General features: G+C 35.9%; 2 protein-coding genes across 4 annotated transcripts in view; one reads left to right on the top strand and one right to left on the bottom strand.

Moving 5' to 3' along the window:
* LOC131159466 (pentatricopeptide repeat-containing protein At2g03880, mitochondrial-like) overlaps positions 1–2,709 on the top strand; it is a 44,369-nt gene extending 41,660 nt beyond the window's left edge. The window contains exons 6-8 of one of the 3 annotated variants that reach the window (XM_058114419.1): positions 1,204–1,317; positions 1,554–1,756; positions 1,841–2,709. The gene's annotated coding sequence lies outside the window, so the exon portion shown is untranslated. The remainder of the gene's footprint in view (positions 1–1,203; positions 1,318–1,553; positions 1,757–1,840) is intronic. The other 2 variants (XM_058114401.1, XM_058114410.1) reach the window with 2 other exon arrangements.
* LOC131159486 (protein TRACHEARY ELEMENT DIFFERENTIATION-RELATED 7A-like) lies at positions 1,268–2,420 on the bottom strand. Its single transcript, XM_058114439.1, has one exon. It carries the CDS (start codon positions 2,418–2,420, stop codon positions 1,566–1,568), a length of 855 nt encoding a protein of 284 aa, XP_057970422.1. The 3' UTR covers positions 1,268–1,565.
* Positions 2,710–15,484: the final 12,775 nt, after the last annotated feature.

The raw sequence follows: 15,484 nt of genomic DNA, 5'->3' as shown, positions 1-15,484 counted from the left end.
CCTTAGTCCTACTAAGTGGGGTTGGCTATATGAATCATTTTCCGCTAATTTATGCGATCATGAACCATTTCTTTGATAAATTCAAGGATATTAAATCCTTACTCAATATCTCCTCGCAAGTTATTTTAGGTCTATCCCTACCCTTTCTACTGCCCTCCCACAATAATTAAGTCACTCTTTCTCATAGGTGCACTATCTGACCTATGTTGCAAGTGTCCATACCATCTGAGTCGTCCCTCCCTTATCTTATCTTGTGTAGGAGGTACACCTAACTTACCACAAATATGTTCATTCTTTAATTTATCTTTCAATGTTATACCACTCATCCATCTAAGCATTCTCATCTCGGAAACTTTTACTTTTTGGATATTATGTTTCTTCATCGCCCAACATTCCAATCCATATAGCGTAGTTAGTCTTATAGCTGTCCTATAAAACTTCCCTTTCAATTTTAAGGGTATTCTACGATCACCAAATTACTGGAAATGTTTTTTTTCTTTTGGGTCTGGTGGATATGAGTGTAATGTTACCAAATATTTTACGATTTATCAAATTATAAATCCAATCATAGCATTAATTCTTATATTATGAAATAAATTATAGACCCAATAACATTTTTATTCTTAGATTTATGCAGTTTTTATTATAAACACGCAGATTATCCACCATCAAACACAAATTCTCTATTCCTAATCATCATTAATTGAATATAGATTGTACTTTATTTCATCCCTTTGTCTGCCTAGTCCACCACAGATTTTCTGTTGCATTCTGCTTTGCTAGATCTATCCTAAGGCTATATAAGTCAAATCCAGGATTCCAGAGCTACTGTTGAATGAGGTTAGCCAACTGCAAGTCTTATGATGTTCTGACATATATCATGGTTGACGCGTGGAGTTTGAGCTTTTTATCACTTTAGAAACACAGTTGGCTGTTCTCTGGTGTTGCTGACAGATTTGATCATCTCTGCCATGGACCATTCTCTTTTTCTGTAACTGGGCTATTATATATTATTACTTTTAACTAGATATTCTTATATAATAACCATTTAGTGTGTAATAACATGTCTGATGAAGAATTTTTGATAACAGATGTAGAAATGAAGAACAGCCTACATGTCTATTGACCAGTATAAATATCCTAGTAGCATATTCTGCTTAAGCTTTAACAGTTTTTATGCTAATCCATGATTCTGAATTTCAGGCATAAGCAGACACCCAACCTTGTGTAACTTACTCATCAATGAATCTAATGCCATGAATCAAAATGCTGAAAAGAGGGCATTTTTCATATATCACTCAACATCATAACAGACAAGTATAGTTTTTTTCCTTTACCTTGCAATAGTCTTCCATTTTGTTTTGGATATTTCAGGCAAGAGAAGATAACTGCATTTTTCCTCATCATATTACTGTTGATGAATGTGTAACTGCATTTTCCCTCATCATATTACTGTTGATGAACGTGGATGACATTAAAAAAATTCACATTTTAGTTTAGAATAGAATTATTATCTGAGAACATATAAGCATTTAACTGCTTCTCTTTTGTAGATAATAGCTTTATCAGGACCAGTGCTCAAGATGGTAATGGCTGGATCCAAAAGTTGCAGCTGTTGTATCATGTTCTTCAGGGTGATCTTGTGCTGATTTCATGTGCGATGCTTCAGTGACTTCTTCATTTTTCTTGATCTCTTTGTGGACTTGCACCTCATCCTCAACAGAGAGTGCCACAACTTGTGGACCATGTGGGCCAGGTAAAATAACTTCCTGGAGTTTTAAATGTTCATCCACACGGACCACCTCAGTTTCTTGAACTATTTTTTTCTTTTTATTCTTAGTGAAGCAGCATAAAATGACCGAGAGGAATGCAAGAAAGAAAAGACCACCAAGTGAGATAAATATGACAACAATCACAGTTGAATGGTGACTTGGTGGTGGTGGAACAGGAACAATATGAGGCGGTGGAGGCGGTGGTGGTGAGATAGAGTGAGGTGGTGGTACTACAATTGGCAATGGGGGAGGGATTGGGTGACTTGGTGGTTTTGCTGCTGGAGCTGGTGGTTGAAATGGAGGGGGTGGGGGTGCCTGTGCTGGGTACGATGGTGGTGGTGGTGTAATGGGGTGATGCGGTGGTGCCACATTTGGTGGGGATGGAGGGAAATTATGGGGTGGTGCCACCTTTGGAGGGGATGGAGAATGATGTGATGGTGGTGGTGGTGTTTCCTTAGGAGGTGAGGGGAAATTATGGGGTGGTGCCACCTTTGGAGGGGATGGAGAATGATGTGATGGTGGTGGTGGTGTTACCTTAGGAGGTGAGGGGAAATTATGGGGTGGTGCTACCTTTGGAGTTGAATGGGAATGTGGTGGTGGCAAGGGAAAATATGGGAAAAAGTACTCAAAATTTTGCACAGGAGCCATCTCAGTGTGGAAAAAGTAGTGAAAGCTGATTTAACTTAACCGTGTTTGTTCAGGAGATGGAGAAGATGATTGTGTATTTATGCCTATTTATATATAGTGCTGACTGCTGTGTACGGGTTTGAATGTTGTGCTGATGAGCTGATAGATCCTTCTAAGCTTTGAGTGACTTGACCATCATGCTAAGATATTGATGGGGTTTCATTGGTTGCATTGAAAAACACTTCATTCTTGTTTTCCCGGAGAGGGTCTTTTTCTCTGCACCACGACATATATGGATGTTGGTTTTCAGCTATATATATATATATACACACACACACACATGCACATATGCACATATGCCCATATGCCATTGCCTCCAAGCAACACATTTTTTAAAAATTATTATTATTATTATTGTTTGGGGTTGGGGGGCTTAGGTACAAAATACACCCCTCTGCCCAGCCCCTGGGGCGGTTTTTTATCTGTAAAGCATGTGGCATTGGGTTTCACATTTATTAGTATTGGACTTATAATGAGCTGAACTCATTTGTCAAATGTTTCATAACTCTGTGCATAATTTTTGGAGAGGGGGATGTTTATAAGATAGTAGTTTATGATCTGCAAGTATTTTACAAATATAATATTACGTATTGGGCTATAAAATAGAAGATGTCATTTAGATAGTGTTTGGTTAGCAGGATTCTTGCAATTAATGAGAGTGAAATGAATGTTTGGGGGTTAGAAAATAATGTAATGGTATAGATTGGATAAAACATGGAAAGTCTATTCTCATATTCAACACTATGCTATGTGTTCATGGGCATTTTATATTTAGTGACTAAATTGCTTTCAAAATATTTAAGCAAGTCCGACTTTCATGTCCCTTATATTAATGTATTACTATGTTATATTATGATATTGGTTATCAGAAATTATTATAACATTAAAAATGATAAATAATATTATATCATAATGGCATAATTGATAGTACAATTATATAATATTATTTTAAGAAGAAGGTGAGAGAATTTGTTAGCACCAAGGAAACGACACAGATGCAAAAGGAGGCCCAGCTTGGAGAACAGAAACAAAAACAAATATTCCTTCTATTTCAAATCAATTTGTGAAGCTTGCCTCAGGTATCCATCAAAATGCAAGTCGGGAATGTGAATATTTGGAGAGAAGTTCTCAAAAAATTACGGAGTGAAGAAAGCTAACTGGGATTGGAATCCCAAATTGAGAAGGTCTTTTGGATGTTGAAAGAAGAAAAAGATCTTTGGAGAAATTGCATTGAAAATAATCTCGCAGCGGTGTTATACAAAAAGCACAGCTAGGATTTGATGAGTTGTTCCATTCTGAAATCCTATCCAAGCTTCCCAGCCTATTGATGCGTGTCTAGGGATTTAAAAGAAAAAAAACAGATAGCAGTGTGCCAACCAACATGGGCAGTCTTGCTTCTAAGTGATCCCTAGACAATATTTTAAGTAGGATCAGGTTGGATAATGAATCCCGCCTACAATCTCAATAGTTCTGGAGGAATGTCGACTTGGCCATTTCCACCTGCCATCTTGATTGATGTATGAAACTTTTGCATTTAGAAAAATACCAATATCAGCTTTGGGTCAAGGTTCACTGCAATAAAGAAGAAAGCTGCGTAGGGGTCAAGTTTGAAATTCTGGAAGCGATTTTCTCAGTACTTTACAAGCAAGAAAATTTTAGAGACTTCCAAAATTTTTTAGAATAGTGATCATCTGAAAGTTATAGACACTTGAAGTAAAGAGATTTAACTTTGAAGGATTGCATTGCAACTCATAGATAATAGAAAATAGGATAGAAGCATTATTTATACTCTCTATAGAAATTGAATCACTATGAGCGAATATCAAAATATCATTTGCAAAACATAGATTTGTAATGCCTAACTTGTTGCAGTCTTTGTGGTACCATTTGGAGGATTCTTAGTAAGATTTCCATTACCATGATAAAAATATAAGGGGTAAGAGGATCTCCTTGCCTAAAATCCTTTTTACTTTAGAAAAAAAAAAAAACCCTAAAGTGATCCATTAACACAAATAGAATAATTGGGAATGGTTATGCACCCCTTGATCTAGCGAGTAATGAATTTTAGGAGTATCTATGCTTTAGGGATTTTGAAAATAAAATCCCAACCACAAAGTCAAATGCCTTCCTTGAGTCAACCTTGAGGGCCATTTTATAGGTACCTTCATTAAGATGATTGTTATGAAGAAGCTCCTGAGCAAGGAGAATATTATCCTAAATTAATTTTCCTTTAACATAAGCAGTTTGATTTGGAAAAATAAAAGAAGCCAAGCAAAGCTAAAGTTTGTTAGTTAGCATCTTACTAACTCATTTATATAATGCTGCGGCAAACAATAGTCCTAGGTTTGAAAGGCTTTTGAGAGTGAGGACTAAGAAAGTGGCATTGATCTACCTTAAAAGTTTTGAATCAGGTAAGAATGAGCATATAGCCTTATATAAATCATCTTAATTATATGCACACAAATCTTGAACTGCCTCAAACCAAATAAAAGCAAAAAAATATTTTAAAAATTGTTGTTTGCAAGGAACTATGCAACAATTTTTATTGCCCAAGAGATTTTCAAAGTAGGAAATAAGCAAGGCTCCAATACCAGCAAAATCCTCCATGTTTTCTCCAATTGACTCTATTTGGAATTTAAAAAATATTAGGGAAAGGAAAAGAAAATATCAAGAAATCTATATTTTCATGTTTGGTTATCATAGAAAATGAGAAATAAATAAAAAATATACAAAATCAATAAACAAAATTTTGATTTTACACATCATTAATATTTAGTTTTTCTTAACTTTTAGTCATATTAAAATAAAATTTCATTTTTTATAGTATTTAATATAAAAGGAAAATATAAGGGAAAATGATTTTCCTCCTTATTTTCCTTTCCTTTCCTTTTTTCAAGCAAAATTCTTGATCCAAATGAACCTTAGAGTTCAAGAGAAACTTGATTTGACTCTTGGCCTTCTTAGCAGTAATCATAATAGAAAAAAATTATAATTTCTTTGCCCAGATTAAGCCATGTGATCCTTAACTTTTAGTTAAGCACCTTTAACTTAGGAATCATAGATTAAGGCATACTCCTCTTTAGAAGTAGCAAACTTAACATTATTAGAAGTAGGATATATTGTGTTTTGTCCATGTTAACTTTAGCTTGCTTAAGTTTGTCACTAATATTGGTGAAGAAACCTTGTGCAAATCTTTTAGGGCTTCTCTAAAACTTTAAATTTCATGCAAAAAATAAAATAAAAAATGAGCATGGGATACATGGGTAGAACTCTAGACATGATTGAAAACTTCAAGGAATATTGGATAAGAAACCCAAGATTTCAGAAACTTGAATTGATAATTGTGAGTAACATTAGGAAAAAGAGAAAAGCTAACTATAGTTAGGGAGTAGTTTGAAGGAAGGGGAATAAAAATTCACCCTATAATTAGAATTTTTTAGCATGCAACATGATTTGTCAAGACTCAATCCATATTTCTTGCTGATGGAATTGGAGTGATCCGAAGAGGAGGGGGGTGAATTGGGTTTTAAAATATTTTTCGCTAATTTAAACAATTACGCCTATTCACCACAGTTCATATCCCATTCAATATTGAAAACGTGTACAAACAATGATTAAGTTATCAGTGTGTGCATACATACACGTGTACTGCATATCTCATTTAAATTAGTTCTGTGTGCATGCAAGATGGTTATAACAAAACATGAACAAGCATACACATACTGAAATTTTAAGTGCAGGAACTTAAATAAGATAGAGAGAGAATGACATACATATTTGTTAACGAGGTTGGGCCAATGCTGGCTACGTCCCCACCTTGGGCATACCCTCCAAGGATTCCACTAAACCTGTTCACTTAATCGGGCGGAATAGAAGCCATTTACATCCTCTCCTTACGGGGCAAGGAAAACCCCAACTCAATTACTAGGTTGAGCCGAACTAGTCTCACTTAAGAGGCTAAGACTCCCCGTTTAATTTTCGGGTTGAACCGAATCGTTCTCACTTACGGGGCTGAGACTCCGCAATTCAATTGCGGGCTGAATTCAACAGTTACAATAAAAGTATTTTTGTACATATAAAAAATCTTCTAAATACAAGCATGCATGTACACATTAAGCTCATAAAAATGTATGCACTCTCTTATGATATGATTTGAGCTCAGTAGAGTAAAGGGTGCTTATCTAAATAATTAATGCACAAATAAAATATATGAATATATAAAATGATTGTTATGTTCTCCAATAAAGATATTTGCAAATAAAAGTATTTGGAGAATCTGGATTTTAAGTTCAAAAGGATTTGTGCAATAAATAATTTCTCCCAAAGAAAATGTTTATCAAGAAAAAAATAACCGGAAGAATTATTAAAGCTACTCTAAAAAACGATATTAATAAATGAAGTTGCAAATGAGAGTAAATGTAAATGAGGGTAAAATAAATGCCCAAAGTAAAATGTTCTCAAAATGATTTTCAAAATAATGATTGGAAGAGATTGGAGAGTATAAACTGTAACCCTAAAAAGATTTTACAATGAAAATATGAGTGGGGGAACTTTGATTAAGAAAATGATTTGAGAGGTTTTAAAGTTAATCAAAGTTGCTAATTTGAAGTAATGAGGGAGTATTTATAGAGTTTGTAAAAATTATGACCGTTGGGAACATGGAGGTCATTTTAGAAAAAAGATTAATGATGTTTAATTAAAAATAACCTCGTTTTACCACTGTAAAAAAATTCACCAACCTAAAAGGCTAAGTCGGCCGAACTTGAGGTTCGATTAACCGTGGAGCCAAGTTCGGTCGACTAGAGAATTTTTGAACTATAGGTTCGGTTGACTAGACTTGCATGGTTCAAGGGCGATTTTTCAAATCCACACGGTTCAGTTGACCGGGTAGTTAGATTCTCACACGTGGGCGTTTGATTGACCAAAGCGTTGCCCATATAAATTTGGTTGGCCGACCGAGGAGTCAAATGTTGACCCATGTGGGAGTTCGGTCGACCAAGTTGTGTGAACTTGGCAAGGTACAGTCGACCGAGCTATGGTCAAACTGTTGACCTCTAACTGGTTCGGTCGACTGAATACTTTTATACATTCCGGTTCGGTCGACCGAACATACATTTTTAATGCATTTCAGTTCTAATCCCTTTGAATATAAACCCTATTCACTTGATGATTTAATTTAAGAAGATAGGGCATATTTTTATGAAGCATAGGGAGTCCTAAGGTCAGTTTAGGTCTTCTTGAAGACATTGAAAAAATCCAGCATCGGTCGACCGAAGCTTTTGTAAACTTCATTTAGCCTCGATTTTGACCCTAAGGCTATTCCAAAAACTTTTTTATGATTTTAGTATTCTTTTTAGAAAAAGGTGTTTGGTGAGATGTGTTGGTCCCTAGGGTCTATCTATGGTTGTTCTGAGCATTCAAACACATCATGCAGATGCATTAAATGCAATTACATAAAATAAACATCTTCTTCATCTTTTTGCTCTTCTGACTTCTTGGAATGTCCTTGATCATATAGTCTTTAAATCCTGCAAGCTTCCATCATCGTTTCCTTATGTGTGTGTTAAATTAATGGACATGTTCACATGCTAAATACACACATAAGAAACATGTGCTTTGTCAGCATCAAAACAGGGATCAGACTCAAAAAGTCAACACTTGCAATAAAATATTCCTCCCTTTTTACTCGACCATGTGAAGGTAGGGCCAGCATAAGGATAATCATCCAACCTTTGAAATCTTCTAGCCTTAAATGGCTTGAAAGAGAGATAGGGGTATTACTATCTAAAATGTCTTAAATTGTGTTGAAGTTTCCAATCATAATACGAAAGAAATTAACCAAATATGAGGAAAATATCTAAAGAAAAACTAATAATGTCTTCTTTTATATTGTTGTGATATGCGGCTCATATACTAAGTGGAAAGCATGCACAATAGGAAAGCATGAAGGAAATCAAGGTGCAGTAGGGCAAACCATCAATGGCAGTCCTGTAGTTGTAGACATTTTGGAGCAGTTTCTGAGAGATTATACTCTCTGCCTAAAATCATTGACGGTTTGGCTCGGGGAACCCAGTGCAGATTTCAAATTTGAATAAGGGGACGTTAATTTGGTAGGGGTTTGGAGGGAAAACCTTGGAGATTTCTATTTATATGTCATTTGTGATGTATTTGTTAAGAGGGTTGATGTATTGTTAATGTCCTTTGAACAAGAAGATGGTGAATTGTTGTCGTTTGATCCCGTTGATGTAGGCATTGCCAAACCACGTTATTCCTTGCATATTGTGTTGTTATTTCTTTCATATATTTGCTATGGTTATGTTGTTTTTTGTATTTTCATCACTAAATGTTGTGTGTGTTTGATCTCATATATTTCGCTGTGTAATTCTTTTTTCACAACAAATTGGTATCAAAGCATTGTTGTAATGGCCTCTTGAACTTTGTCTGCAAAATTTAACATTGTCAAGTTTGATGGAACTGAAAATTTCGGTTTATGGCAGTGAAGGGTAAAGAATTTCTTAGTGCAACAAGGTATGGTGAAGGCCTTATACAAAATTCAACCAAAAAGCATGGATGAAGCAAGTTGGAATGAATTGGAGGCAAAGGCAGTGTCAAGCATCTAACTTTGTTTGGCTAATGATGTGTTGTATCATGTCATGGATAAGGATTCTCTGGCAGCAGTTTGGTGAAAACTGGAAAGCCGATATATGTTTAAGGGTTCGTCAAAATCTGCAAACATAGTGGCAGGAGACTCAAGGACCATGTTGGTATATATATGTGCAATGCCCACCTCCTACGAGTTAATTGGCACACTTATTTGATGTATGGCTCAAATGAGGTTGAAGTGGTAGACTGCAATGGTACTATGAAGACAGAAGATGTTCCCCTCCAAGACACGGAGGTCCGAGGGTAGCGCCACCGGTGGGGGGTATTGGGGGGGGGGGGCAACACACCCCAGATGGCGGGGTCCGAGGACTATAGGCATGGTAGGTGAGCGACGGCTACCAGTATGAACGACAACTGTAGTTGGTGAAGGACGACCACTAATGTCAACGACGACTATGGTAGGTGAGCTGTGACCACCTACCATGGTAGGTGAGCTGCCCATGTGTTTCTTCCATGGACCAAAGACTATAAATAAGACCCTCCCCCCCCCCCACTGGAGGAAAGCACACACATCTTTACTGGTTGTGTCCTCTTCTGTTTTTCTATTTGTTGTCCTTTCACTATTGAAACTCGTCTAGTGAGTGCATAGTTGGACATATTGTTGTAATTCGATTGTTGTAATAAAGCTTTGTGTTATCTCTTCAATCGTTTCTTCAAAAGCAAATCTTGGTATTATTATTTTACAGAGTAGTGATGGTGATATGCTATATGTTTCATCATGTTCAGTGTGCCTCACGGATTCTTGGATCCTAGATTCTAGATGCTCTTATCACATGACATAAAATAGAAAATGGTTTAACACCTACTGGTCAGTTAATATTGGTTTTTTTTTTTATAGGAAATGATATTTCATGCAAAATAATTGGTATTGAAAATGTCAAAATCAAAATGTATGGTGGTGTTGTGAGAACCTTATGCGATATAAGACATGTACTGAATCTAAGGAAGAATGTAATTTCATTGGGCACTTTAGATTGCAACGGATGGGGAAATGAAAGTGTGAAGGTGACTTGATGGTAATGAAAGGACAAAATGCACTATAAGGTATCACAGTTGTAGGTGGATTTGTAGTTGTAGAACTTGAGTCATATACCACTAGTTTATTGCATATGTGGTTAGTGCATATGGATGACTATATTTATTCAATGTTTGGGGATTAGTGATGAGAAGAACATCAGGGGGTAGACATATGTATTTGATGGGTTTATCATGAAAGGTCTTGGTGTATCTTATGTGGCATAAGTCAGAAATGTTTGTTAGGTTTAACTTGTGCTTGAGGTGCAAAACCAGACCAGGAAAGAGATCCTTAGGTCAAACATTGGGATTGAGTACACTAGTTTAGTTTAAGGAGTTTTGTGAGCAGGGCAGGTTATATGCATGACTTGCAAGAAACTTCTTGGTGAAGTCAGCAAGTATGGAACCTTTCTTGTTTAACCGATCACCAAAGGTACCCCTATATGGGAGAATTGTAGGAGAATTGTGGGATAGTTTTGCGGTAGACCACTCAAGTTTGAGTGGATGTCCAGAGGTGCACGTTTCTAGTGAGGTGGGATCTAGGCTTAGTGTAATGTTCGAATACTACATTTTTTTGGGGTATAAGAAAGGTGGGTTCAAACTAGGTGATCCAATGGAAAACAAGGTGGTGATCGGTGGAGACATGGTTTTTGGTGAGAAAGCCATGGGACAGTGTACTTGAGTAAAGGAAGAGAAACAAATGTCAGAAAACTAGAGCAGCAATGAACATGTGGTTCATGTGGAATTAGATACTCAGGGAAGAAATGCAAGGAGTTCTATCTCGGGTTAACAAATATCACAGTATAAAATGTAGTAGAAATAGGCATGTGATGCAAACAGGGCTACAGACTCAAAGCAGAGATGACATTGTTCATATTGCAAGGAGTTTCAGTTTGGGAGACCAGCAGGATCACAGTGGGCCTAGGTGCACTATTAGACCACCACTCAAGTATAAATTTGACGTTCTTGTATTTTATGTGTTCATTGCTACTGTTGGAATTGGTGTGATCAAAAGAGGGGGGCGAATTGGGTTTTAAAACATTTTGGCTAAATTAAACTTTTATACCAATTCACCACATATCATATTCCATTTTCATAATACAAATGTGTACGTAAAATAATTAAACTATGAGTGCAGGCATATACGTGTGCAGTATATCTCATTTAATTTAAATGTGTGCATGCAAATAATTGTAATAGTGAATAAAAAAGCATATACATTTAGAAATTTAAGTGCAGAAATTTAAATGAGATAGAGAGAGTGACACACAAATTTGTTATCGAGGTTTGGCCAAATCAGCCTATGTCCCTACTATGGGCATACCCCCCAAGGATTCCACTATCCCTGCTCACTTAAACGAGTGGAGTAGAAGCCATTACAACCTCTCCTTAGAGGGTGAGGTAAACCTCAGTTCAATTACAAGGCTGAGACCAACTTGTCTCCCTTATGGGGCAGAGACTTCCCAGTTCAATTTACCGAGTTGAACCCAACCGGTCTCATTTACGGGGCTAAGACTCTCTAGTTCAATTCACAGGCTGAACCCAACTGGTACATTTTAAATCATTTTTGTACATAATACAATGCTTCTGAATACAAGCAGAAATGTACACATTAAAACTCAATGCACTCTCTAATATGATATGATTTATGCTCAGTAGAAAAAGAGTATAAAACAAATATTCCAATCTTTGACGAAAGATATATATGACAAAATGCATCAAAGATTTGAACCCTAACAAAATACTTCTCCAAAAATATTTTCAGTACTAAGTAGGAGAACCTAGGGTTTTCCTCTTCCAATAATTTTTGCACAAATAATATATATATATATATATATATATATATATATATATATATAAGAAATATGTTCTCCAACAAAGATTTTTACAAATAAAAGTGTTTGGAGAATCTGGAGTTTAAGTTCAAGAAAATATTTGTGCAATAAATAATTTCTCCCAATAATATTTATCATGAAAATAATAGGGAGAAACCCAAGAAATACTCTATAGAAAAATGATTTTCAAAAATAACTACTAAGAGTATATGCATGTGAGATGCTAAAATAAGTGCCCAAATAAAAAAACTCTTTTCAAAGATGATTTTTGAAATAAACGAATGAAAGAGAGTTGGAGAGATTTGTTTTAAAAAATTGCCCCAAAGAAATGATTTTAGCAATAAAAATGGGTTGGGGGAACTTTGATTAACAAAGGTTTAAAGAGAATTTGGAGTTAATCAAAGTTGTTAATGTGAGGTTATGAGGGGGTAGATATATATTTTGTGAAAAATATAACTGTTGGGCACACGCTGGGTATTTTTTAGATTGTTTAATGAAAAAATTAGGCTTAATTAGCAATGGGAAATAACCTAACCCGAGAGGTTCAGTCAACCATATTAATAAGTTTGGTCGACCAAGGCAAATTTGAACTGCCGCATCTCAGGGCGATTGTGAACCCTTCGTGGGTTTGGTCAACCATGGCAAAAGGCCGGTTGACCATTCATGAAGTTCGATCGACCGTGGTGTTTTTGAATTGTGAGTTTGGTCGACCAAGCAGTTGGAAAAGTAGATTTTTATAGTTTGGTCAGCCGTGGAAGATTAGTTCAGAAACAGGTCGGTCGACCGGTTGGTCGACCAAGCTATGGTCAACATTTTGACTCTATGGCAAATAGTGATTTGGTCGACCGTGGCTTAGGTTTGGTCTGCTGAGACTTCATGTTCAGTTGACCGAGGCAAACTTGAACTAAAAGTTCGGTCGGCCGTGGAAGGTGGAAAATTCAATGGACAACAGTTGCTTAACTTTGTGATTTTCATGTTAGCATAGGTTAAGCATTTAGAATTAAGTACTAGGCATAGATGCCATGTCCATTTGGAAGTAGATAAAGAGTCTTAGTATAACAAGATAGTTTAGTGAGTGTGTATACTAAGAATTTCATTTTAGGCAACAATCACTTCCCAAACCTACAATCATAACAACCCCTAAACCTAGAAACTAAGGACAAATTAACTAGAAGATGATTTCGATTTGAATATGTTTTTCCTTAAGTCCTACGAGGTTTGCCTTCATAATCACCAAAATCATTTTCTTATCTAAGTCTCTTCCATTTTTACCTGACGTGGCATGATTATGGGTTTGATGAACTAACCATGAAAAATTTATTGCTTTTAATTCTTAAGGGTTCATTATGATTATTCTTTTCATTTTTAATTTCGAGTGTTATGCTAGAATAATCATCCATTACTTCTTCTAGGCATATAATTTTTAATATCTTCTTAAATTTTCTTTTTTCTAAGGTGGTATGATAATCTTTTAGTCCACCTAATTGCTTAGCCACCCTTTTATTCTCATTCTTCAAAAATGATTTTTGCTTAGATAACTTTTTTAGAAATTTATTCATTTTCAATAAAGTCTTATCTAGCATTTCATACGAAGGCATGCTTTCATTTATCAATTTAGCATATGATTCATCGAAAGATATATCATAGTTATTATATGAATCATTGCATGCTTGTTCAACAAGACTATCACAGAGAGTATCAAATGATTCAACATACGATATATTGCAATATTTTTCAAGAGAATCATCGCATACATTATTAACAATATTATTGTAATGACCCGAGGAATAATGGTATTTAAATAATAAAGAAAAGAGTAAAATGGAATTCGAATAGAAGGTGGCAGCAACTTTCATCGACGTGGCAACTTGGGCAACTTCGAACTTCGTCGACGAAAGGGAAGTTCGTCGACAAATTTTCTATTAACCTCGTCGACGAGGTGACGTGACTCATCAACGAGAAGATACCAAGAGAGGTTTTTGGGCAACTCTAAATTTCTTCGATGAAGGGGAGAGTTCGTCGACGAGGAGCCTTCTTAATCTCGTCGACGAGGTGACATGGCTCGTCGACGAAGGCCAGTGTATAAATAGCCCGAACTTCATTTTTTAGCTTAATTTTCGGCATAGAACTCTCTCTCTCTCTGTCTCTCTCTCTCTCTCCCCTACGATTTCTTTCCCTTCCCTCTTCGATTTCGGGCCAAATTTCCGCTGATTTGAGGATCTGAAGCCACCATGATGCTCTTGGAGAAGTTCTCTGCATATCTGTCGGAGCGGATCATCGGTGGAACTTCGTTGAAATTCATCTCTGAGTTGAGGTAAGGTTTTTTATGTCAAATTTGATCTTTCCGCAGCTGTAGGAAATGATACCTATGTGAAAATATTGAAGTTTAGTTCTGTAGTTGCTGGTTTCAGGGTGTTGCTCGGGGAACCCTGCGAGTGCAGAACGAGTAGGTTTTAGGGGGGGTTTTCTTTTTAGTGCCAAGTAAGGGAATAAACTAAAGCAGTTATTTTCCACACGTATTATTATTATTATTATTATTATTATTATTATTATTATTATTATTATTATTATTATTTATCAGTAAATTAATTTTCAGGGAAGCATGTATTATATTTGAATATTATTGAGAAAATGCATATTTGGAAAAATACTATTGTGATACAGGAAATGTAATATTAGAATGAAATGTACGAATTTACTCAGCTATGTGTGGCATGAATATTATTCTTCATGAAACGTATTATGATATGGAAATTTTATGAGTAAAGCATGTTTTCAGGAATATTAAATAATACAGTACATAATGATGTTGAAAATAAATGATAATTGATTTATTATTCAGAATGATATGTATGAAATACTCGGCACAAGGCCATGATTGATAGTCGGTGCGAGGCCGTGTTTTACGTATGATTTCGGAGTGAGGCCGTATTTATGAAATGTTCAGCGAGAGGCCGTATTTATGAAATTATAGAAAATGCTATCAACCCATTTATGTTAAACGCTATATTATAATGTATTATATGATATCGGAACCCGGATGTTAGTTTAGTTCATTTTTAGGAGCACGGTACCGTAGCTTATAAATCAGATATCTATGATCAGATTGGTGCTAACCATCCCATGAGGGGGTGGGAGATGGATAGTCGATGTGGCTTTCAGTGTAGAGTTGTAGACGTCCACCTGACAGTCCTGACCAGAGTGTGGCGGGCCCATCGTACTTATATACATTTTTGACTCAGCAGTGGTTAGTCAGCCATTGTCGGGTCTCGCCTTCGGGCTGCACAACCCGTCATGGGGGGTAATACATGACATCAGCTAGCTATTCATCCTGGGTATGTTTTCAGTATTATTAGCTATACCTGATAGTTATAATTAGTATGAGTTATTAGAAATATGGAAGTGTACGTTTTTGCAGTTATTAAATGATGAATGTTTTCTGGTATGAAGATTGTACCGTATATCTATATTATCATTAAGTATTCATGTTTTCCACACAACTGTATTTAGTTT

Source organism: Malania oleifera, chromosome 1 (assembly GCF_029873635.1).
Source record: "Malania oleifera isolate guangnan ecotype guangnan chromosome 1, ASM2987363v1, whole genome shotgun sequence".
Taxonomy (NCBI): Eukaryota; Viridiplantae; Streptophyta; class Magnoliopsida; order Santalales; family Ximeniaceae; genus Malania; species Malania oleifera.
The sequence above is the reverse complement of the archived record's forward strand: the minus strand, read 5'-3'. Positions and strand labels throughout refer to the sequence as shown.

What these genes read in the sequence shown, in the direction of transcription:
- LOC131159486 (XM_058114439.1), bottom strand. Translation starts at nt 2,420, where the DNA reads ATGGCTCCTGTGCAAAATTTTGAGTACTTTTTCCCATATTTTCCCTTG.